Here is a 25,248-nt window from a genome sequence, read left to right as displayed (position 1 = left end):
CACAAAATATATCTAACAATTACTTTAATTTTAATTACTATGGTAAAACTAATAATACAAAATTATTACATTATGTTATATTATAAACTTTTTCTTTTGCAATTTCCTTGGGCTACCGCCGGTAGCCCCGGTAGCCAGCAAAATACGCCCCTGGTATATAGGCTATAACAGTTGCGAAAGTAGATAAAAGTTCAGTCAGGTATAAAAACAACTGTGGCGATTGAAGGCTACTTCGGGACTTCGGGAGATGATCAATGCCGACTCGGTAGTCTTTACGTCAAGGACGCGACGTAATTCAACATTGTCGTGAGAGTTTTCGGCTTTGCGGCGCTGTTAGTCTCCCTTTCTCGATTGTTGTTATTCTCTAGTACATATCTATTTTTGTATACTAATAGGAATAATAGGCAGAGTCGGGTATTTATGATGTTCGCGAAAACCATGACTTAATAGATATACAATAGCTTTTTACTAATCTTTACGAATTAAGTCATTCTGATTAATAATATGCGGATAAAACAATGGCGATAAATCGCAAAATAGAGTTCTAATAGCGAAATATGAACACATTCGCGAATTATTACTATTGCGTCGTTTTATAGCGAATTTCATATTCTGATGTTTTTTTTTTCGGATTTTTTTTTCCACTTCAATTTCTTATACAGGGTGTTAAAAAAAGTATCCAATATTTTAGGAGGTGCTAGTATGCATCAAAACAAGAAAATAATGTCCAATAAAGATGGGTCCTACAACACATACTTTCTGAGATCTGAACATTTGTTCATAAGAGGTGCTCAATGTGTCGTCCATTCCTCTGTCCTTCGTCGTAAGGAATCACGCACACTTTGAAATTGACCTGGTTGTTCTTGATAACCAAACGTATAGGGGATTAAAGTTTAGGAAACGAACAGGCTAAGGTGTGAGGCCTCCCCAATCAATCCAGCGGTCCTGAAATGTCAGCGTCAGGTGTTGACGCACATTGCGGAGAAAATGTACTGGTGTGTCATCGTGCATGAACCACATCTGTAGTCTTTGCTGACATGGCACATACTCCAGCAAGGTAGGTAATACGTTAATAAGAAAGTCCTGATAACGAGCTCCTGTTAATCTCGCCTACCCATACGTTGATTGAGAATCGGTGCTGATGCCTTATTTCTTCAACTGCATGGGGATTTTCATCAGCCCATACACGAACACCATCTCTGCTGAGCCCCGCTCATATCCGTAACGAAACTTTTGTTTTCAGTATTCCTTGTGACGTATCAGTATTCCATCAACTACGGTATGATTATCTGATAGTCTGCTGTATTGTAGAGGAGAAAAATGCATTGCCATAAATGGATGTCACATTGAGTACCTGCTATCAACAAGTGTTCAGATCTCAGAAAGTATGTGCTGTAGGACCATGATTATTAGACATTTTTTTCTTGTTTTGACGCATACCATCACCTCCTAACATAATGGATACTTTTTCAACACATATACACAGTCTCAATCCAACAAATATTGTCTATTGGACATACCGCACCTTTACCAGAATCCAACGAACCTTTAAAGTCAATTATTTGAAAGTACCTAATATTCATTCTGAGTTAATACTCCAATTCCAAAATAATTATATTTTCCAAAATATCCATTAATTTCCGCCAAGAGTACAAATCAATCTCCAACAATCTCCGCCGACACCAATATTAAAAAACGCAAATGATAAAATTAATCTCCATAAATAACTGCCCCTGCTAATAGGCTATTAAGTAGTTTCACATGGCACGCCTCTTTGACTGTGTGATGTCACGATGCAGGGCCACCATTCAGACATCACAGGATAAGTACAAGACAAGGGTGAAACACCAAGTCCCGTGGAATGGACATAAATCTCTTCCACGACGAAATTTAACCACGAATCTCTTTATTGAGAAGAGAAAATCCTGTGCACTAAGCCACAGAGTATTCCAAAAGTTCACGGTCTTAAAACAAGAAAACCATAAATGAATAATATAAAAACAATAATTTGTAATTATTAACTTCTTTACTCCAAAACTAAAATAACTTACCCATACTTACTTACTTACTTACAAATGGCTTTTAAGGAACCTGGAGGTTCATTGCCGCCCTCACATAAGCCCGCCATTGGTCCCTATCCTGTGCCAAATTAATCCAGCCCCTATCATTATATCCCATCTCCCTCAAATCAATTTTAATATTATCCTCCCATCTACGTCTCGGCCTCCCCAAACGTCTTATTCTCTCCGGCCTCCCAACTAACACTCTCTATGCATTTCTGGATTCGCCCATACATGCTATATGCCCTGTCCATCTCAAACGTCTGGATTTAATGTTCCTAATTATGTCAGATGAAGAATACAATGCGTGCAGTTCTGCGTTGTGTAACTTTCTCCATTCTCTACAATGCGTGCAGTTCTGCGTTGTGTAACTTTCTCCATTCTCCTGTAACTTCATCCCTCTTAGTCCCAAATATTTTCCTAAGAATCTTATTTTCAAACACCCTTAATTTCTGTTCCTCTCTCAAAGTGAGAGTCCAAGTTTCACAACCATATTGAACAACCGGTAATATAATTGTTTTATAAATTCTAACTTTCAGATTTTTTGACAGAAGACTAGATGGCAAAAGCTTCTCAACCGAATAATTTAATTTCCTCCCGAGTGTCATTTATATTTGTTACTGTTGCTCCAAGATATTTGAATTTTTCCACCCCTTCAAAGAATAAATCTCCAATTTTTATAGTTCCATTTCGTACAATATTCTGGTCACGGGACATAATCATATATTTTGTCTTATTGGGATTTACTTCCAAACCTATCGCTTTACTTGCTTCAAGTAAAATTTCCGTGTTTTCCCTAAACGTTTGTGCATTTTCTCCTAACATATTCACGTCATCCACATAGGCAAGAAGATGATGTAACCCGTTCAATTCCAAACCCTCTCTGTTATCCTGAACTTTGCTAATGCATATTCTAGAGCGAAGTTAAAAAGCAAAAGTGATAGTGCATCTCCTTGCTTTAACCCGCAGTGAATTGGAAAAGCATCAGATAGAAACTGGCCTATACGAACTCTGCTGTAAGTTTCACTAAGACACATTTTAATTAATCGAACTAGTTTCTTGGGAATACCAATTTCAATAAGAATATTATATAAAACTTTTCTCTTAACCGAGTCGTATGCCTTTTTCAAATCTTTGAATAACTGATGTACTGTACCCTTATACTTCCATTTTTTCTCCAATATCTGTCGAATACGAAAAATCTGATATAATTTACCCATACATATAAAAATTACATACAAAGTATACAATTATGGTTCTAGCCTCATTATAACAAACAACAATGAACATTTTCATATTACCAAAAGAAATACTTCTTTAATGTTCAGAAAATGAAAGCAATATTTGTACTCTGAAAATATTCGTTGTACGTCACAAGACGTTACTGGAGCAAATCTGAAATAGACTATGATACAGATTTCTTACCATCATCAGGTGAACAACAACTTTGTAAATACAATAGTGTATCTCGTATTACGGATTATCTCCTGGCCTAGTTGCCTCATAAGTGGTGACTTGTTGGTATCACTTGTGAGATTCAGATCTGTCTTCGGATAGTTGACGAAATAATAATAATAATAATAATAATAATAATAATAATAATAATAATAATAATAATTTTGCGCTACTTTATACCGTATTATTTCATTATCACTGTTTAAATTCAAAATAGGCCCATAGATCACTCAAGTTAATTGCCAAGCTGACTTTGGGTCTTGACCAATAAAGGTTAAGAACTCTTGCCATATATATAATGAACAAACATTCATTACCATGCCGAAAGTCGAACTCACTACCATATATTCCTGGCAGCATGAAAAACTTCATCTGAACAGTTACATGTAAACACAAACACGCACACAAGACAGCAAGTAGGCCTATTTTTACTGCAAGAAATTGCAAAAAGGACCAAAGGAGATACGAATGTAGATGTATGCACACATAAAAGAAAACTTGCCACCGCAAATAAATCTAAGGACCAGAGCATTAAGAACAGTAAGTTGTGCTCGGTGGGGCCATTAGCGGACCGGAAAATTGCCTCTATTAAACGCTAGATTGATAGAGAGGGGGACTACAGCCTTAAATATCCGAAATGTGACATTAGGACAAAATTTTGCAACAGCTTAGAACTCGAAGGCATGTTTATACCACTGAAATGGCATCGTATATGCTGACCTGACTGAAACACAGAGCAATTCACCCCACTTGTCTGTTTTTGTATCGTGGATTCCCTTTTGAACCCTCGTCCGGGGTTACCCTCGAGCGGAGTGCGCCCCCCCCCCCCCCAGTAAGAGTACGCGAATACAATCCGGAACAGGAAGCCCATATAGAACGGACTCCAGAGCATCATGTATGAGGTCGTTCCGCCGACCGGCCGGAACTTCCGCTAGAGTGTGGAATCCATAAAAACTGTGCCGCCATTTCCCGAGTCGGTGGAGAACTTACAGGACATGTGCATTCACCGGCATCCACCGCCGTCTAGGCACCACAAAGAAAGCGGTCGGAGGGAGCGTCATAGCCCGTCCATCTCCCAGCATTATTTACATAAAAATCTGCAAGTTAACTTCGTCCCACATCCCCCACCTTGGAATTCTGTGGAACCGCATCGCTCTCGGACGCCAACTCGAGAAGTTCAAGAGTGAACAGCAATTTTCTTCTTTCCTTCTTGTTCTTTATCTTCCTTTTCTTAATATTTTTCAACGTTTCCCCTTATTTTTTATCAACATTGCCATTATCACTTTCATTATGTTATTTTCTTCTCCATAATAATTCTGAACTTTACATTTTTCTTCATCTCCAGCATCATCATTATCATCATCACCATTAGACAATCATCTCTCTTCATCTGCTTTCCTTTAGCTTCATGTCCATCTTTTTTAATATACCTATTCTTCGTTCCATGTCTGACAGGCGACGTAAACATTGCCAACAGAGCCAGAGAGCGAGAGAAGGATAATTGCTATTGAACCAGTGGCAGAGGTCTCATTCAACGCATATTTCATATTAAAATAAAAGAAAATATGTTTTTGATAAACATGCGAGAATAATAACTATTTGCCAAAATTGTATACCTACCACACAAAGCATAATTAGGAATACATAAATACGTTGAAGTTAAAGGCATTTGAAAGGACAAATTACCTATAAAACGAATATCAATGAACCAAAGTTTCATCATGTTCTAATATTAGATGGTGTTGGTAAATCAATTAAGGCATTCTCTTGTCTTGAAGTTAGGTGGTCTGAAGCGATCTACCTTGTCCAATTTCAAGACAAGCGTTGAATGAGACGTGTGCCATTGGTTGAATATCAATTATACTTCTCTCCTCCAAGGCCGGAAATGTTTACGTCGCCTGTCAGACATTATGGAACGAAGTATAGGCCTAATTTTGTCTTATTTATCTTCATCATCACTCTCAATACAATAATGAGGAGAAGGATGCAAGAAGAGCGTGAGATCCAATCACGATAGGATTGCCAAGTTTTCAGATTGAAAATAAGGGATATTTTGCAAATTATTTCCTAATTTACCCCAAGACGTTATTATAAACATTTTTACCTTTTAGATGACAATGTTATGTTTAAATAAATAAATATATATATATATATATATATATATATATATATATATATATATATATATATATATATATATATACTGGGTCCTTAATATATATTATGGCTGCCGTAGCACAGGAACTGGCTTCCGGGCGACGGGTCGAGCATCAGCTGATAAAATGTTGCTCACAACGACGGAAGCAGAAATGGATTATAAAAAAAAAACTACCTTACAGTAGACATTGAAAGTGTCGTTTTCCGCTCGCATTCAAGGAGCTCGCGCATGTGTGTGGATCTAATGCTTACCCATTTCGCTTGCGTGATTCGGGTTTCGCACATTGCGGACAGATGGCAGGACCGTGACCTATTTTCAAGTTACACATCACTTCGGCGGGCTACGCTATGCATGGTGTGCTAATTTTGAAAAAAAAAAATGTATTAACTTTCATTCGGTATCGAAATATTTTATTACCAGAAATAGTATATAAAGATGATGATGATGATGATGATGATGATGAGGAGGAGGAGGAGGAGGAGGAGGAAGAGAAAGAAAGTGGAAGACTATTAGTAGACAGAAGGGGAGAAATAGGAAAAAAATAAGGTAGTGGAGGAGGAGAATAAGATGGAATGGAAGAACAGAAGAATTACAAAGAAAGGGAAAATGTGGAGGTTGATAGGATGATAAAGTAGAGCATGAGCTGAAGTAGAAGGAAGATAGGGTTGATTTCATGGCCTAAAATCATGCGTCCATGACCGTCGATAATAGAAGTTACATTAAACATAAATTGAAGGATTCAGAGCCATAGTGGGCCAAGCATCATTTATTAAAAATGGAGAAAGCAAGGGTTAAAGTTAAGTGAATGCCATAGTTTAATGAAGATTAACATATCATTTAGTTTTAATGTGTATACTTTATATTACTTGCTATATGTTTCCATTGAATTATGGTAATAACACAGTCTAGTATATACAGTCACGAAGCTCAATATGTAGTCTAGTAAATATGCGTACACAGATAGTTGCTAACCACTAGGATCGCCAATATCGCCTCATTACAGACAATGCGAAATAGTACCGGTACAGTCTATTGTTCCTAGCACCCTCACAGCTGAAGCTTCGTGACTGTATATACTAGACTACGGTAATAACTTCATTTCAACTCTTGTTTTCTACGGTTTTAGTAAATGGCGCTAGTCCACACCTGTCTGGTGCGCGTCTGGCCGCGAAACTAGGTAGCCCGGGTTCGAATCCCGGTCGGGGCAAGTTACCTGGTTGAGGTTTTTTCCGGGATTTTCCCTCAACCCAATACGAGCAAATGCTGGGTAACTTTCGGTGATGGACCCCGGATTCATTTCACCGGCATTATCACCTTCATATCATTCAGACGCTAAGGGTTCTATTCCTAGACATTTCGCAGCACGCGCTACGAGCGTGCTAAACTAGCTTCGGCTATCCACTGGTTACTTGTATAGAATTCAAATCATATCCTATCGCTAACACTGGTTTATGAAGACAAAAAACGCTGATCATCCACCGGAAGCCCGAGCTAAAAATGTCTATGAATACGGCCCTTAATAACCTAGATGTTGATACAGCGTCGTAAAATAACCCAATAAAATAAAAAGAAATAAATAAATGGCGCTTGGCCCACTATGGCTCTGAACCCTTCAATTTTAATAAACGAACAATTGTCCATGATACTAAAGCAACATATTAGTAATATGCGTTACAAGAGCGGTATGTTGAAGTTTTCATGTTCGAGGAAAAGTTTGAAAAAGCGAAACGTAGTCGAGCTTTTTTAATTTCCGAGAATTGAAAGAAAACATACCGCTCGTACATCGTACATTATTTTGTGCGAAGATCGTTTATTACATACCTGAAAGAGGAATTTCTAATTAGTTGCAATGAAATCTCCATCTTGGTTTCTGTTCAATGACGGCAATTTGCAAAACAAAAATATCTATCTTCAACATTGTTGCTTCAAAATGTTTTCTGTGTTTACTATACTCCAGCAGGCCGTGATATACGTTTGTCTTTTTTTTCCCCCAGTCTATGATGAGTCTGGAATCTTGTTGATTTTTTCACGGCTTCCTTAATGTTACTTGCATCACGAATGCAGTAACTTTAGTGGAGTTGTAGAGTTTAATTAATTTTTGCAAATATTTAAAAACAATAATTAGGCCTAAGAGTGCAATTTAGGTGAAATTGCAGTGGTAAGTTTCCAATTTATAATTATTACTATATTGAACGTCTCTAAAAATAATATGTTAAAAGCCTAAAGCAGTAAAATCAATATGTCACTTAAGCGGTAAGAAGAGGGAAATTGTTATGTGTGTTAGGTTGGGAATACTGAATGTGGAATTTTAGACTTTCCGCGGATTGGTTTTGTGCGGAAACCAAGCAAATACGCACGATCTCGCACAAATACATTTATCGCAATACAAATCTTCCGTTAGATCTAGTTCCCTATTTCTAAACACTTTAAATTGTGTACTATTAATAAATGAATTCCTGTTGATAGGTATGTCAACTGTTTTGGTGTCGAAAGACAAACTAACAGCATCATCCGTGTTAAAATTAATAACATTCTCGGAAAAATATTAGGAAGCCGAAATCCCTTTCGTTGAAAACAGTGTTTGTTTTGTATCGCTTTAAATCTAACGAGATGCGACCAGATAATAGTAAGCCAGAGTGACGGGTAGAATTGCTTTCCCGACAGCCGAACCCCATTTCAAGTATGTACTTAGAGAGGAAAAAGACTCCCGCTGAGGGGTCAGAAATCATACCCAGAAAACCTCATTATCCGGCAGATGAAAAAAAAGTTTGCAATCAGTGGTGTGTACTCAAGTACCCTTAGACGGAAAGTGTACAGTATCGTCTAATTCGGACACTGAAAAGCTCTCAGTTTTTATAGGACTGTTGTCCTATCTGACTTTTTCCATGATGCCGCCTATGAAGGTCTTGTGTGAAAGAAAGGATACGCTAGCACCAACATCTTGATCTTTTTCTACCTCTTCATATTGTCCTTAATTTCCATCTTCCTCACAATCATCATCTTCAAGTTTTCCTCCTTTAACGTTCCTGCATTCATTGCTTTTACTCCTTATCAACCATCTTCATCGTTTCAATATCTCAATATTTTTTTCTCCTTTCTGCACTTATAAATAGTTTTTATTGTTCCTCCTATTCCCCCTTTCACTTCTCATCCCTTTCTTTTTCTAATTCTTCTTATCTATCATCTTTCATTTCATATTCCTCTCCTCCCCGTTATTGTTAATTCCCTCCCTTTACCTTTGTGCTACTCTCCCCCTTTCCCCTGTGTTCTTTCCTCCTTCATCTTCGTATTTCTCTCCTCCTTTACCTCTTCGTTTTTCTCCTCCTTTACCTTCGTGTTCCTCTTAGTCTTTACCTACGTGTTCCTCTCCTCCTCTACGTCTGTGTTCCTTTCCTTCTTTATCTTCGTGTTTCTTTCATCCTTACACGTGTTTCTCTCCTCCTTTACCTCTGGATTTTTCTCCTTCTTTAGCTTCGTGTTCCTCTTAGTCTTTACCTACGTGTTCCTCTCCTTCTCTACGTCTGTGTTCCTTTCCTTCTTTATCTTCGTGTTTCTTTCATCCTTACACGTGTTTCTCTCCTCCTTTACCTCTGGATTTTTCTCCTTCTTTAGCTTCGTATTCCTCTTAGTCTTTACCTACGTGTTCCTCTCCTCCTCTACGTCTGTGTTCCTTTCCTTCTTTATCTTCGTGTTTCTTTCATCCTTTACACGTGTTTCTCTCCTCATTTACATCTGGATTTTTCTCCTTCTTTACCTTCGTGTTCCTCTTAGACAAGTTACCTGCTTGAAATTTTTTCCAGAGTTTTCCCTCAATCCATTAAGAGCAAATGCTGCGTAACTTTCGGCGCTGGACACAGGACTAATTTCGCAAGTGCTATCATCTTCATCTCACTTAGACACTAGATAACCATAGCAGTTGATAAAGCGTCGTAAAATAACCAATTATGACCGTGTTCATCCTATCAATTGCTTCCGTATCCCCTTCTCTTTTACCATTGTGTTCCTCTCACCCTTTACCACCGTGCTCCTCTCTTACGTTATCAATGGTTTCCTCTCCTCCTTTATCACTGTGTTCGTCTCTTCTTTTATCACCGTGTTCCATTATCTTCGTGTTGCTCTCTTTTAATTCCGTGTTTCTCTTCTCCTTTACCACCGTGTTCCTATCATCCATTAACTCCGTGTTCCTCTCCTCCTTCGTTACTGTTTTCCTCTCATCCATTACCTCCGTGGTCGTCTTCTCTTTTATCTCCGTGTTCTTTTCCTCCTACTTAATCTCCATTTTCCTCTCCTCTTTACCTCTGTGATTTTTTCCTCATTTACCTCCATGATCCTCTCCTCTTCACAATCCGTGTTCCTTTCCTCCTTTACTTTCGTGTTTCTCTCTTTTAATTCCGTGTTTCTCTTCCTTCTCCTTTACCATCGTGTTCCTGTCATCCATTAACTCCGTGTTCCTCTTCTTTACCTCCGCGTTCCTCTCCTCCTTCGTTACTGTTTTCCTCTCATCCATTACCTCCGTGATCGTCTTCTCTTTCATCTCCATGTCCCTTTCCTCTTTTATCTCCGTGTTCCTTCCCTTCATTACTTTAGTGTTCCTCTCTTTTTATCTTCGTGTTACTTTTCTCTTTTGCTTTCGTGTTCCTATTTTCCATTTCATCTCGTATTCTTCTTCTCTTTCTTCTTTGCATACTACGCCTGCAAATTCTTCACATTTTTCTTTCACATTTACTTCTTAGTATTTATCTTCTCTTTCTTTTTTAATAGTTATTTTACGACGCTTTTTCAACAGCTTAGGTTATTTAGCGTCTGACTGAGATGAAGGTGATAATGCCGGTGAAATGAGTCCGGGGTCCAGCACCGAAAGTTACCCAGCATTTGCTCATATTGGGTTGAGGAAAAATCCCGGAAAAAACCTCAACCAGATAACTTGCCCCGACCGGGAATCGAACCCGGACCACCTGGTTTCGCGGCCAGGCGTGCTAATCGTTACTCCACAAGTGTGGACTTCTCATTTTACTCCTAATATTCTCTCTAGCCTTCATATTCGTCTTATACTCAATATTAATCTACTTCTTCATGACATTGTACATATACTTATTTCGCTTCTTTTCATTTTCATTTTATTGATCTATTTCTCACTATTTCTATTCTTCCTTTTCATATTTCTGTTTTTCTTCTTTCTTTCCTTTCCTAATTTTCTTATTTCACTTATTTTCTTAAGTTTATCATTTCTTCATTCTGCCTACCCTTATTTTTTCTTCTTCTTCACAGTCTGTATTTGTTCAATTTATCCAGACTTCAAATTTTCTCTATTTTCTTCTCTTAGGTCTATCCATATATCCTATTCCTTCAAGCTCGTTTATCAAGAATACTACTGGGATTCTATCATACATCATCAACTACAAGTAGTCTTCACTTCTCTCTTTATAAATTAATGACCTTCTTCAATTTCTCTACCCTAACTCTTTGTATAGACCTACTTATTTTCCTAACGAATTGTGTACATGGCTGAGAATTGAAGAGATTCTTATACACCTACAAAACCAGTGACTGGAAAAGTAAAGATATTTCTTCTTTAACCCCATCTCACCTACATCAGTGAATGCAATGACTTGGTGGTCCCCTACCTGCGACAGTGGCATGTCACTATCTCTTCCACCTTGTTTGTATACCTCCTATGAAGTAGGCTAATAAAAGCAGTTTTCATCCGTGACAACTTTGTCTTTTCTTAACTGCAGGAATCTAGAGATTTCTTTAAAAAATACAGGGTGGCACACGAAATGTCATACCATTTAACTATCACATTAAAATTTTAATATTGTAGTTTCGATGTTTCTAATTGCGCTAGTGAATGCCGAAATTAATGGAAAATCCGATAGGTAACATCACAATTTGGATGTAACCACAGCTACGAGCACGAATATCAATTTGTGAAATGGCGGACAACGGGCGATTGACTATTGAACACAAGGTGAAAGTTGTTCTGTGTTGTGAAAAACAAAACGTTCTATTATGCGCTAGGGAACCTCCTCGCATGATGCATGAAAAAGAAATGTTTGGGGCAAAAGTTGCTGTATAGGCCGCAATTTCGAGCCACGGAATTATCGGTCCAATTTTCTTCGATGAAACTGTCAACCAAGTTCGATACAAAACCATGTTGGAAAGCAGTTTTATCCCCCATCTCATGGCAAAAGGTCTCACTATGGAAACACAGTGGTTCATGCAGGATGGAGCCCGTCCACACACTGCAAACACCATTCTGGATTACCTGCACGAGATGTTTGATTTTCGTGTGATGTCACATCGGTTTCCTGAACGACATGGTTGCGGCAAAATGTAGCCGCCTCATAGCCCGGACATTAATCCGTGCGATTTCTTTTTATGGGGATTCCAAAAAAGAGAAAGTCTACCAAAGGAGGCCAGAAAATGTGGTGCAGCTCAGAGCCCTTCTAGTGGAGTTGTGCCGTGCGCTATCTGAAGACTTGTGTCGAAAAGTGGTGACGAATGTAAGGGTTCGTTTGCAAGAGGTTGTGAGGCAAAACGGCGGTCATATGGAACATGTTTTGCATTAGAGATAAAATTCCAAATCCTAATTATTAATTCTGTATAATTTTGTAAAGCTTTAATACAAACCAATACGTGTTACGTGTAAAATAAATGGTATGACATTTAGTGTGCCACCCTGTATATTTGAGTGCTCCAAGTTCAAAGCTTGGAAAAGTTCTGTAAAGGTTTTGGTCAAATTGGGTGATAGAAACCCTCCTATGAGATACAGTAAAATAGCCTTTTCGTTACCTGTTAGGAAGTAAATCAGAGTTCAGAATCCACGCAAGGTGCATTTTATTGCACCTTGTCAATTGGTTTAGTGTGTTCCTACACACTACAAGCCATCTGGAAGGAGTCCTATAAATTTAGGGTACCCGGACTAGTTCGACAATCTACAATTATATGTGAAATAATTAAGACTGGAGTGAAGAACAGACACACAGTCGATCTGATGTATTAAGTAAAGAGAAATTCCTGTGCTGGAGACTCAAACTGAATTTCCAGCGAGTGAAAGATGATTTTTTTGTGATGAGACTGAGTTTGTTTGAATACTCTAATTTTTCTTGCAATTATCTAACATGGTCATTATGGGTGACACTGGTAAAAGAGCAATATTTTTTATTAATCTGTATTAATATACAGGGTGTTTCCGGGCTAGTGTTACAAACTTTCAGGGATGATGGGGAAGGGCACATGTATAAATTTGAGATCAGGAACCCTGGTCCGGAAATGACCGAGTCGAAAGTTATAAGCAAAAATAGTTGTGTGGAAATGAAATTGTAATTTGGCACCACGTGCCCTCCTTCTCTTAATCTTTGGAAAAGTCGTGGAAAGATGATATGGGTCGGATGTCTCCTACGTGGGTACTTGTACCGATACAATCTATGAGCTTGTTTACTGTTCCCATTGGCTCATCCGTATTCGAAAATCATGTCTGCATATTCCGCTCTCGTGTACTCCTCCATTTCACTAGGACTGATCGACTGGACATTGCAACTTGTATACATACACTGCTGTCTACAGACGTGCATATCAGGACCGACCATGTCCGTTACACATTACGCTATTTACATTGCTTTAGTGTAGTTTCCTGTCCCCATCCCTCAGACAGCGCACTGACTGGAATACTGTAAGTAGACAACGTAAACAACGTCAGATGAATACAGTATGTGTAAGATGTACAGATAAATACACATAAATAAGGTGTACAGAGGAATAAAATTATTTCATTTCCACACAACTATTTTTGCTTGTAACTTTCGACTCAGTCATTTCCGGACCATGGTTCCTTATCTCAAATTGATACATGTGCCCTTCCTCATCATCCCTGAAAGTTTGTAACATTAGCCCGGGAACACTCTGTATAATGTGAATGGATATTGTCATTAATATTCACTATACTCATTAGAAATCAGCCGAACATATTGTTCATTTAAGTGACAATTTTGCAATATTGTACTCGCATATAATATCAGTTTATTCATAGAGTGAATACTAAATGGCGTCTTAGAAGACCGGAGTGTGATAGAGGATATTGCGACGATGAAATTCGAGATACGAATCGTCATGGTATCATGATGGGGGTCATTGTTACTTTTGATCCACAGTTCGTAGTAACTGGAGTTAAATGTCAAGAACACAACAAGAATGTCATGTGTGCGACATGTACCAGTCCCCGAAAAGGTTGGATGTTTTTGGTTTCAGCGCAAGAACTGCGAAGAAAATAATTGTAGCTGGTTTGTTTTCAAGTACTGTACTGTTAGTTCTGCACGTCGTAGTTTCGTCATTACTTCGTTACGAAAGGTAATAGAATATCTGAGGTTCTCTATTGCATCCGGTAGAGCGCTCTAGTGTTCCATGTTATGTGTCGATAGTACAACTGACTCTGATCGATTACCACACTATATTTCGGTCAAAGAGTACGAGCTACAGCAATATTATTCTAATTATTCTGTGCTCTTTGGTTTGTTCTTCTGTGGTTGCAAGGCAACAATCATCATAAAATGACAGTCGATACGAACAGCTGTTAGAGAGGCGGCCATTTTTTCTCTATATACAACGTTTAAAGGAGGGGTTTCGTGTATATAACTATTGCAAAGCAATTCCCATTGTATAGTTAAAGGCTGTTTATACATCCATCGCTTACGCACAACTCTGCACAAGTCTCGTATAAAAAGTATACACGGTTTATTAGTAGGGACCGGATTTTTATGTAATTACATATTATATTTCTTTCAACCTAACCGTATATAAATAACAAATCTTTGCGTACTTGTAATTACCATTAATATATTAAAATTTGATACTACATAGTTTTACATATTTACCCCACATTACATATTATGGCTTGGTATTACATAAATCTACATATTTAGGGGTTTTATTCATTTTTACTACTTTAACAGGAAAAAGAGAACTGCTGCTGGGGAAGTTTACAATTTGAAATAAGCCTTTTTACTTACCCGAGAAAGGATATATTTCGGGACGAAACATAACATCTAAGATCCAGGAAGTAAAAGAGGCACTCACCCCTTACCCCCCACTGTAAATATGAGTGAACAAATGCAACCTTTCTCATACAACTACTCTGTATTGTAAAAATCAAGGAGGGAATAATCTCATACGCATAAGCGGACGACATAGTAGTAGGGTCTAAAGACTTTACAAAGTTGAAAGAAACACTAAACATCATGGTAAAATGGTGCAATAAAATAAATTTGATATAAATGTGGACAAGACAGAAATGATGATACTCCGAAACGGCAGAAGAGCACCAGAAACAGTAGAAATCGTCATGAAGAACAAAAAATTAAAAATTGTACCAGACTACAAATATCTAGGCTTAACAATACAAACCAGCGCAGATATTGATATTAAATATTTTCATGATTTTACATCTCGTTATTCATCATCTTTTACAGTATCCACCTCGCGACAATGGAATTCCCTGTCACAAAGTATTATGGGCTGCAAGACAATAAACACGTTTAAAAACAGCTTAAAAGATAACCTTCTTAGCATTTCACTCCAATCATACTGACTTAAACTATCACTGTCTACATTGTTACTCCTTCCTTTAGACATGCATCCTGATAGTGCTGTATTTTCAAAATTGTCTCATAATAATCTCTTTCTATTATCTAACATTATTTGAAATATATTAACATTCTATGTATTTTAGCTTAATTCTGCTACATAGTTTGTATTTCAGTGTTTAATTAATAGTTCATAGTATTTTGTTGTTTAATTCGTAAATAACTATTGTATACATGTAGCTCTTATCTAAATCAAATTGTTGAATTCTTTGTAAGTTGATCATATGTATGTATACTTTTTCTGGTTGAGTGGAAGAGAAGGCCTTACGGCCTTAACTCTGCCAGCTAAAATAAATCATCATCATTATTATTATTATTTTGGGACATATTCAGCTTATTTTTCTTACATAAGTATGTACATATTTCACACCTTGATATTACATAAAAATCCGGTCCCTATTTATTAGTAAGACCGTTAAGATATAAGGAATATTTCAGAAAATGAAATGTTAAAAATTGTACGTTTGAGTCTAATGCTGTTAACGTATTAAAATATATCTTACTTACATTGCTAAGTAAACTGCTGTGAAAATCCCCAGGATATGTCTCGTCTTCAAGCAGCGTCGAAGTTACCATCTGAAAGCAGAATGGAATTCCTGGCATCATTGTAATGAAGACTACAAACAGTCCAGTTTGCAAGTCGCTGCGAAGAGCTGTGATATTGGCATTCCTTGGTGTGAGTTCACACACTTTGAGTTCCCCCGTTAAGAGCTGGCTGCCTGTCTGAATCTTGAACTTTGACCATGTTTACAACAGCCCTAATTAACCGAACGGAGGAGAGGGAGAGGGCGAAGAACGCCTTACCTGACTAGAGAAGCACTACCCCAGTAATAACACTTTAAAGTAATCTCCTTGAAGACGGGGAAGTCTTGGTTTATATTAGAGCTCTGCTCTCCTCCGGGTGTATGCAGGTAGCTGGTAGCCACTTCTCCGACACGTCTTAAAGCAACAGTTTCGTCTAACAAACATGCAATAAAATTGTATCCTAATGTTCTATAGGGGAGCTGGATCCATTACATAAAACATCTCTTGTTTTATTGCGAGGTGTTAAAATCCCATGCCTACATTAATATGTAAAGATATTACCAACGAACCACCTGTGTCCAAATGAAATGAACGAATGGCAAGGAAGAGAAATTAGAATGAAGTATTCCTATAATTAAAATGTGTATAAGGAATGCAAGGCGGTAATGGATTATTTAAAATATGTACATATACGAAGGAGGTGTCATTATTTTTATTTGAATTAAAAATATAACCAAGAAGAAGCGTTTATTCCATTCGAAGAACGGCAGGGAGCTGTTTAGAAATGTCCGGATTCATGTTCGTGTGAATGTCGGATTCATTTTTCTCACAGAAGCTTCCAGAACGTCAATTCATCTACAAAATGAAGTAAGCGATCTATTCCAGAAAGCAAAATTCTTTAACTCGAACAAATATATAAACCTATATTTATTTATTTTAATGCCACCATTTAGGGGAGAGTCGGGTAGTATCGGACATCGGGTAATATCGGACAGTGCGTTTCTTTCATCTACCACCATATGGTAGTACCTGAATGACATGGTTACGTTTCTCTATGCGACATCACAGAAACGTAACCATGTCAATCAGGTACTATCATCGTGTGGTAGATGAAAGAAACTGTCCGATATTACCCGACTATCCCCTACACTTAATTTTGTAGTGCATAACTATATTAGCGAAAAACAAGAAACACACATTCTTAAATTATTAAAATTCATATAATGATATATTTGAAAATTATTAGTTTAAAAATGACCGTCCATGCGATCATTATTTTAATCATTACGTGTGTATGTGCGAATATGTATGTATGTACGAATATGTATGTATGTACGAATATGTATGTATTATGTATGTATGTATGTATGTATGTATGTATGTATGTATGTATGTATGTATGTATGTACGTGCGTACGTACGAGTATGTAGGCCTATGTATGTATGTATGTATGTATGTATGTATGTATGTATGTATGTATGTATGTATGTGTACGTTTGTACATATGCATTTGCATTGTCCTCTTAAACCGTAGAAGTTATTCAAAGGCTATGAAATAGTTGCTATAATCCCAGATCACATAAGTAACAGATAGCTCATCCCTATGTTAAAATAAGTTGCACTTTGAAGAGAACAACCGCTAGGATCGCCATCCGTCCGCCGTAAACGAACACGAGATGGCATTACAGTCGCTAATGCAATTCAAATGGGAATTATGATGTGACTCCTTTAGTAAGAACTAGATGGCAGCATAGTAAACCTTATAAAAGTTGTTACCGTCAAAGCCTATAAGGCCGAGCTATCTGGGTATATATGAGCCGTTCAGAGCAGAAGTGGTGTAAGTCAAGAATGGATAGTGAGGGTTAAAGTAAACATTCTGTAAAATACAGCGCAAAGTAGCAATTAATATTCAATTTATTTAAACTATTAGTAGTCAGTGGATAGCAAGAAGGACATATTAATTGCAACTTTGCGCTTATTTTACAGAATTTTTGCTTTAAACCTCAATACCCAATTTTGACTTACACCACTTTTGCTCTGAACGATTCATATGATCTAAGCTATAATTATGTTACATGGTATAATAATTATTTATTTATTTATTTATTTATTTATTTATTTATTTATTTATTTATTTATTTATTTATTTATTTATTTATTTATTTATTTATTTATTTATTTATTTATTTATTTGTTTGTTTATTTATTTATTTCATCTGGCAGAGTTAAGGCCAGCAGGAATTTTCTTTCGCCGAGCCAGGCTCCAGTATTAGTGGAGAAATAATTAATTTAATACTCCAAGAAATTTTGACCTCATTCATTCATAGTGTTCAGCCTAAGGTCAGGTATTTCACTGCTAACCCAGCATTCTACAGCCTTTGCGAATGCTGATAAATCTACAAGAACAGCCATCATAATACAGAGTAATGTGTAAGCAAGTCGTTTTAACACAAATTTGATCCACGGTAAAATACTAATTTTCACTCAACTTGTATTGCATTTTTGTCTTCTATGAAAACACTCGTCATCTATTCACTGATTTATAGCACTAGTCTACCGTGTATCACTATATCTTAGCCAATCTACATTTAATTTTCCGGAAGCTCTTGAAGTTACCAATGTAGTTAAATTTATAAGAGTATTTATGTAACCAAGGTGTACCAGATACTGAACACACCTTAAATCTATGGACAACACACAGGTCATACGTACTGAAGAACAATTGCAAATTAAGGAAAACTCTTTTGTCAAAGTCGCAAATCGAACTCGAGATCTCGTGGTCAGCAGCCAGCGTCGCTAATCAACAGGCGAACCAGAAAAATATATAATTCCATATTTCTATAATAACTCTTGATGATAGGGATAAAGAAGGCATACGACCACTTTGTTCGCCCGGCGATCAGCGTCTTAAACACACCAAAGCTTAAGGCTTCAACGACCCCTTCTTCCAGGGGCCTGTTTCTCAAACCTCATGGACTAGTAATACTAGTCTGTACAGTAGTAATATTAGTTTATTTTACAAGTCTGTGTTTCTAGAAACTACAAGGGTAAAGTAATAGTTACCAGTTCACGGAGTAGTAATATTGGTCGATTTCACCAGTTCATAAGTGATTCTGTTTCTCAAAATGCTAATCTAGTTGATTATACTAGTATTCAACAGGAATATTGCTACAAGACTCTAAAGACTGGTGATTCCTATATTATCAGTTACCAGTGACAACCTTTCTCAGATAATAAAACAAAATATTGCGGTTATGTGGTTTCGTGATTCTGATTGAAGTGATGAAGTTGTTATGAGAAGAGCTATAACTTTATAGAGAAAGAACAAATATTATTCCTTTAAAGGAGCATTGTTTAAATATAATGAAAAGTTTAGGTAAAGTGCTGAAAAGCTTGAAGAGTTGTTAAATGTAGTGGGACCTGTCATAACAAGGCAAACAAATAGAAGTCATACATTACCAGCAAAGCTTCAAATACAAATTGCTCTACAAATCGGGATGTTGATTATTTTCCAATGCCATCAGGTCTTTCTGTCCTAGACCAGCAAAACTTGCAGAATTCTTTACTAATAATCTAATACCAATTCATCAACTGCAGTAAGTTTTAAGTCAATAATTTTTAAGTTGCTGACTCTCCTCCTCCACTGCCAGTTCTGCTATATTGTTAGCTTTAGCCTACAAATTAAATATAGAACGACAATAATAATTATGAATATGTCAAATTTAAAACTAAAAAAAAAAAAAAAAAAAAATTAGCGAATTTTTCATCAAGTCATAAGTGACATTCATGTCGGAAGTAGATCCACTAGTGAATTTGAATTGGTACTTATCGAAGTTGCTTTCTTAATGTTGGGCCAGTAAGTGTCCCTAACGTATGCATAATCTTTGTACTGAGGCATCCGTTCCCTAGCCTCACACATTACAACATTTCTTGTCATTTCGTTTACTTCATCATTTTTTGTTAATGTGCTTTAAAAAGCACCGAATAGTGTATCCTTTGATTTATTAATCATATTGAGTATAGTTAATTTGCTTTTAATTGATGGAATTTCAACCGAAAAGAGAAATCAAAACCAAAACAAACAACTTAGCTTTCTAACCTCAAATCACAATATCTACCAATGACTATAAACAAAAGAACTCAATCAGCTGACTAGTGAAACAGATCATGTGACTAGTGAAAAATTGTCACAAGTTACTAGATTGGCAAAATAGTTTGAGAAACAGAATCTACTAGAGCTGGTGAAATATACTCTGGTAACTAGTAACTGGTAAACTACTAAACTAGTATTTTTGAGAAACAGGCCCCAGAAGAACATTATGGGTAGGCCTACAGACAACTAAATCCGTGTCGATGCTGACTTGTCATGACTAGGGAATTACATTGTGATGTCGGGCGCACAACCCCCGTGGTTGGAATAGAGTCATTTCCTACCTGTGGGCGTGATAACCCATGACCCGGGTCACCATGTCAGCATCGCCCACCCGTGCGATCAGGCATCGCTTTGTTACACAAACAACCTTGAAATGTTAACCGTGTGATGATTTTATTATGGCTCTGACACACAGGTTAAATGTGCTCTATTGTTATTTTCAGGTACCCCGTATAGACCAATCCAATTTATCGTACAATTTTATGAGCCTAATTTATGTTTCTATGGCAGTCGCCGTGTCCAAGTCGGTGAAGCGTCCGATTAAAAGCCGGGCCAGGGTGCGATTCCCTATATGAACCTCGAAATTTACTTCACAATCGCCGTTACAGAGATTTCAACAACTGCCATGAAGTGCAGTAACAGCAGAGCTTAGGACTACGGTCCATTTATACCTGGCGATCAATTTCTGGTGCTTGTTATTGTTATTAATTAATTATACGTTTCTGACTCTATTTCAGAAGCGGATGGACCGAATTAATTGTTTGGTATTATTTAATGAGTAGAGCCAGGATGTTTAGACATTTATTTTGGTTAAAATAGGCAGGCATATAATAATAATAATAATAATAATAATAATAATAATAATAATAATAATAATAATAATAATAATAATGATTTATTTTAGCTGGCATAGTTAAGGCCGTAAGGCTTTCTCTTCCACTCAACCAGCAAAAGGTATTACATATGTATGAACTTACAAAGAATTCAACAATTTGATTTAGATAAGAGCTACGTATACAAGAGTTATTTACGAATTAAACAACAAAATACTATGAACTATTAATTAAACACTGAAACACAAACTATGTAGCAGAATTAAGCTAAAATGCATAGAATGTTAATATATTTCAAATAATGTTAGATAATAGAAAGAGATTATTATGAGACAATTTTGAAAATACAGCACAATCAGGATGCATGTCTAAAGGAAGGAGTAACAATGTACAGTAGACAGTGATAGTTTAAGTCAGTATGATTGGAATTAAATGCTAAGAAGGTTATCTTTTAAGCTGTTTTTAAAAGTGTTTATTGTCTTGCAGCCCCTAATACTTTGTGACAGGGAATTCCATTGTCGCGAGGTGGATACTGTAAAAGATGATGAATAACGAGATATTCTATGAAGAGGTATACTTAACGCGCCACAGATAAGTGATCTGGTATTTACGTCGTGGTTAGAGTATAGATAAGAGAAACGAGACGAAAAGTAATTTTGTGTTGAAGTGTGCAGAATTCGAAAGAGTAAAGACAAAGAGTGCATATAGGCCTAGGCACTAAAAATAGTAGAAAAAGGCAGTGAAATAGGCCTTTATTACTCATGGAAACAGACAAAAAATAGACAAATACTTAATAAACTATCCCATACGGTACTCACTTTCCTTGGTTACATGTCACAACAAGATGATTTTTTTAAGTTGTCAACTGTCGCTGCCTGTCAGAGAGAACGTTTTTCATGGTGGAAAAATATCTTTCTACTTCTATTGAAGTGATTGGAGCAAACTTAAAACAACTTATTTGAGAAAGACTGTCTCTACTTTCTTTCAGAGATAGGGAAAACCGACTGTGTATTGTCTCAAAAAGAGGGGTGTGAGAAGGGTTTAGAGACTTTAAAGTATGCGTGACTTGTGCGTGCAAATGACGAAAGTAACGGGACCTGGAGACTTGCTTTTAATACTTCCCTCATCCCCTTTCTTTCGCTGGTAAACCTCGAAATGACCTGAGCACTGAGGGTTATACTGTTCAAACATCTTTGTTATGTGACATCAAAAATGGAATCGGTAGGGGAGAAAAGTTCACGACTTCTTGGAAACATATGTATTGCTGGATAATAAGATTTTCAGAAAATATTTGTGTGAGGTGAATACATATTTTAATTTGTACAACCGTTCTTTTTTTATTTTTTATATAATTTATGTGCGATTTATTTTAAATGCATTAAAATATAGAAAATGTACAATAACGACGTAAAAATGCTAAAAAAAAAAAAAAGGAATTTAATCTTAAAATAGGCAACGGGAACTAAAATAGGCAAAAAAGGCAAAATAAAATTTGGGCCTATCGTCCCCAAATGTGTAGAAACGTGTTTGTCTCTAATAGGTCTTTCATACATACACTCAGTTTAAAAAAGGCATTTTGCCTAACATCCGGGCTCTAGTAATGACTAACAATATTATTATACAATAATAATTGAGCAGCAAGAGAGAAGGCTGTTCAGTAACCTGTACATGAAACAACTTGTCAGAGTCAGGATAGAAGAAGAAATGTCAGAAGGAAGTGAAAATGCCTTTTTTCACCTACACTGTTCAACATCTACTTCGAGGTTTCAGTGAAGAACAATTTCGAGAACATGGGACCAGTGATAGTAAGAGGAAGAAGAATAAAGTGCATAAGATTTTCTGATGATATGGTGTTGTCAGCAGAAGAGGAGATGATACTAAGAGATATGTTACTGAACCTAAATGACAGCTGTTAGCAGTATGGATTGAAGATAAATTCCAACAAGACGTAGACCGTGGTCAGAGGAAGAAAAGTAAAGAAGATAAACTTGCGAATTCTAAATGAAGCATTAGAGCAAGTAGCTTCAAATACTTGGAGTGTACTATAAGCAGTAACATTAGCTGCTGCCAGGAAGTCAAACGGAGGATAGCAATGGCAAAGAAACCTTTTAATAGAAAAAGGAGCATCTGCGGACCTCTGGAGAAGGAACTAAGAAAGAGACTAGTGAAGTGCTTTGTGTGGAGTGTAGTATTGTATGAGTCAGAAACGTGAACATTACGACGAAGTGAAGTGAAGCGACTAGAAGCATTTGAAATGTGGATATGAAGAAGGATGGAGCGTGTGAAATGGACAGTCAGAATATGAAACTAAGCTGTGTTGGAAAGAGTGAGTGAAGAAAGAATGATGCTGAAACTGACCAGGAAGAGGAAAAGGAATTGGCTGGATCACTGGTTGAGAAGAAACTGCCTACTGAAGGCTGCACTGGAAGGAATGGTGAACGGAAGAATACTTCGAAGCAGAAGAAGATATCAGATGATAGACGAGTTCGTATTAGCATTACCAAGGCGAGGAAACTGTTGCAGGCCTATGACTTTGTTGTAATGCCCCGTGCCTAGATTTGCACTATGTTTTATTCCTCTAGTTGTTTCACACTGACTTGGTTATTGTGTAATTCCGTCTAGAGCAGCTACGGTATGCCACGAGAAAATGAAAATAGTAAAGGTTGTAGCAAAAACAGAAAAAAATTAAAGTGAAAACAGTAGTAAAATAGTGAGTCCACAAGAATTAACATTCAATAAACACATTACCTCCTAAAACCCCAAAAATCTCCTCCCTCTCCCCCCCTCCCGCGGTTGGGAACCATTAGTTTAGATTATACGAATGTACCACGGGATTTTAAATTACACCTTAAGTGTGCCACATGTTGTAGAAGGTGCAATAATTCTGGGAACATGTTGTACGATTTTAAAATGATGTGTCTGATGATAAAGAATGGAGCAATTTTAAATTCAAAATTGGAGGTGGGAGTGGAAGTGAAGGAGTGGAATAGAGAATACAATCAGTAGTGGCTTTGAACTCTCATCTCAAAATCTAAATCGACGTGTTTTTCCTCTAAATCGCTTACTGTGGACATATACAATTATTCAAGGTGGTAAGTTTTTAAATGAACGAACGGTATATTTTCCTCAGTAGGCCTATTCCTCTTTTGAAGGTGTTGATCATGTTTGCAGCTAGTTTCCTGAGTCTAGATTTCGCTGCCATATTAAATTAATCATATGACTTTATTTTTGATATTATAAAATAAGTTTCTTTCGTGATCAAAGCAGAAAATGGAAATTTATTTTCTTTGTCAGATGGTCAGTACATTTTATTTCTATATCTTATGTTAAGACCCTAAAACGGCCTCTGATTCAAAGCCAGAAATGTCAACACACAACAACAACAACATCTTGTGAATGATGACCAGGCTTCGGTCTAGGGACACAGAGTAACCAGTATGAGGTTTAGAGTACACGGAGTGCAAATGACGTCATGACTCGTGTGGAAGGGTGATTGCAACAGCACAGGTGGGTCCGTAATGTGCATTACCGTTGTGTGTATTGCTGCTTGGCTGCGGTACGTGTAACAGGCTTCGGCGTAGGGACACCTGATTGAAGGTTACAACTCACGTTAATACTTTAATGGTAGACATTTATTATCTACACTAGGAATGTACTGTATATACTGCATCTGTACAGAGTGAAATATATTTTGTGCCGTACTATGACGGACTGTTTACATGCTGAGACACGAAGTAAGGTGCGCTTCATCTCCCACTCCACTCGACCAACACAATTCCATCGTCCGTGCGTTCTGAACTTCATGCGTTTCTGTGCCCAGGACCGAAGCCTGATGATGACAACTTACTTACTTACTGGCTTTTAAGGAACCCGGAGGTTCATTGCCACCCTCACATAAGCCCGCCATTGGTCCCTATCCTGAGCAAGATTAATCCAGTCTCTACCATCATATCCCACCTCCCTCAAATCCATTTTAATATTGTCTTCCCACCTACGTCTCGACCTCCCCAAAGGCCTTTTTCCCTCCGGCCTCCCAACTAACACTCTATATGCATTTCTGGATTCGCCCATACGTGCTACATGTCCTGCCCATTTCAAACGTCTGGATTTTATGTTCCTAATTATGTCAGGTGAAGAATAAAATGCGTGAAGCTCTCCGTTGTGTAACTTTCTCCATTCACCTGTAACTTCATCCCACTTAGCCCAAAATATTTTCCTAAGAACCTTATTCTCAAACACCCTTAATCTCTGTTCCTCTCTCAAAGTGAGAGTGAGAGCCGGTAATATAACTGTTTTATAAATTCTAACTTTCAGATTTTTTGACAGAAGACTAGATGACAAAAGCTTACTGTTAGGTTTCGTAACAAGCTGTTTTTTACGGTGATGGGTTGTTAGCCCTTCGCCCAACCCCCAAGCTGGAGGACC

At 37.2% G+C, this 25,248-nt stretch overlaps 1 protein-coding gene across 6 annotated transcripts in view; it reads right to left on the bottom strand.

Moving 5' to 3' along the window:
- LOC138710867 (uncharacterized) overlaps positions 1-25,248 on the bottom strand; it is a 2,470,114-nt gene that overhangs the window by 372,278 nt on the left and 2,072,588 nt on the right. For 4 of the 6 annotated variants that reach the window (XM_069842040.1, XM_069842041.1, XM_069842038.1 and 1 more), the window contains one exon: positions 15,819-15,887. The exons of the other annotated variants lie outside the window; for them this stretch is intronic. In XM_069842040.1, the coding sequence (XP_069698141.1) occupies positions 15,819-15,887 (69 nt within the window). The remainder of the gene's footprint in view (positions 1-15,818; positions 15,888-25,248) is intronic. 6 annotated transcript variants of the gene reach the window in all.

The sequence above is a fragment of the Periplaneta americana genome, chromosome 12, assembly GCF_040183065.1.
Source record: "Periplaneta americana isolate PAMFEO1 chromosome 12, P.americana_PAMFEO1_priV1, whole genome shotgun sequence".
Classification (NCBI taxonomy): domain Eukaryota; kingdom Metazoa; phylum Arthropoda; class Insecta; order Blattodea; family Blattidae; genus Periplaneta; species Periplaneta americana.
This window is presented reverse-complemented; position numbering and strand designations above follow the sequence as displayed.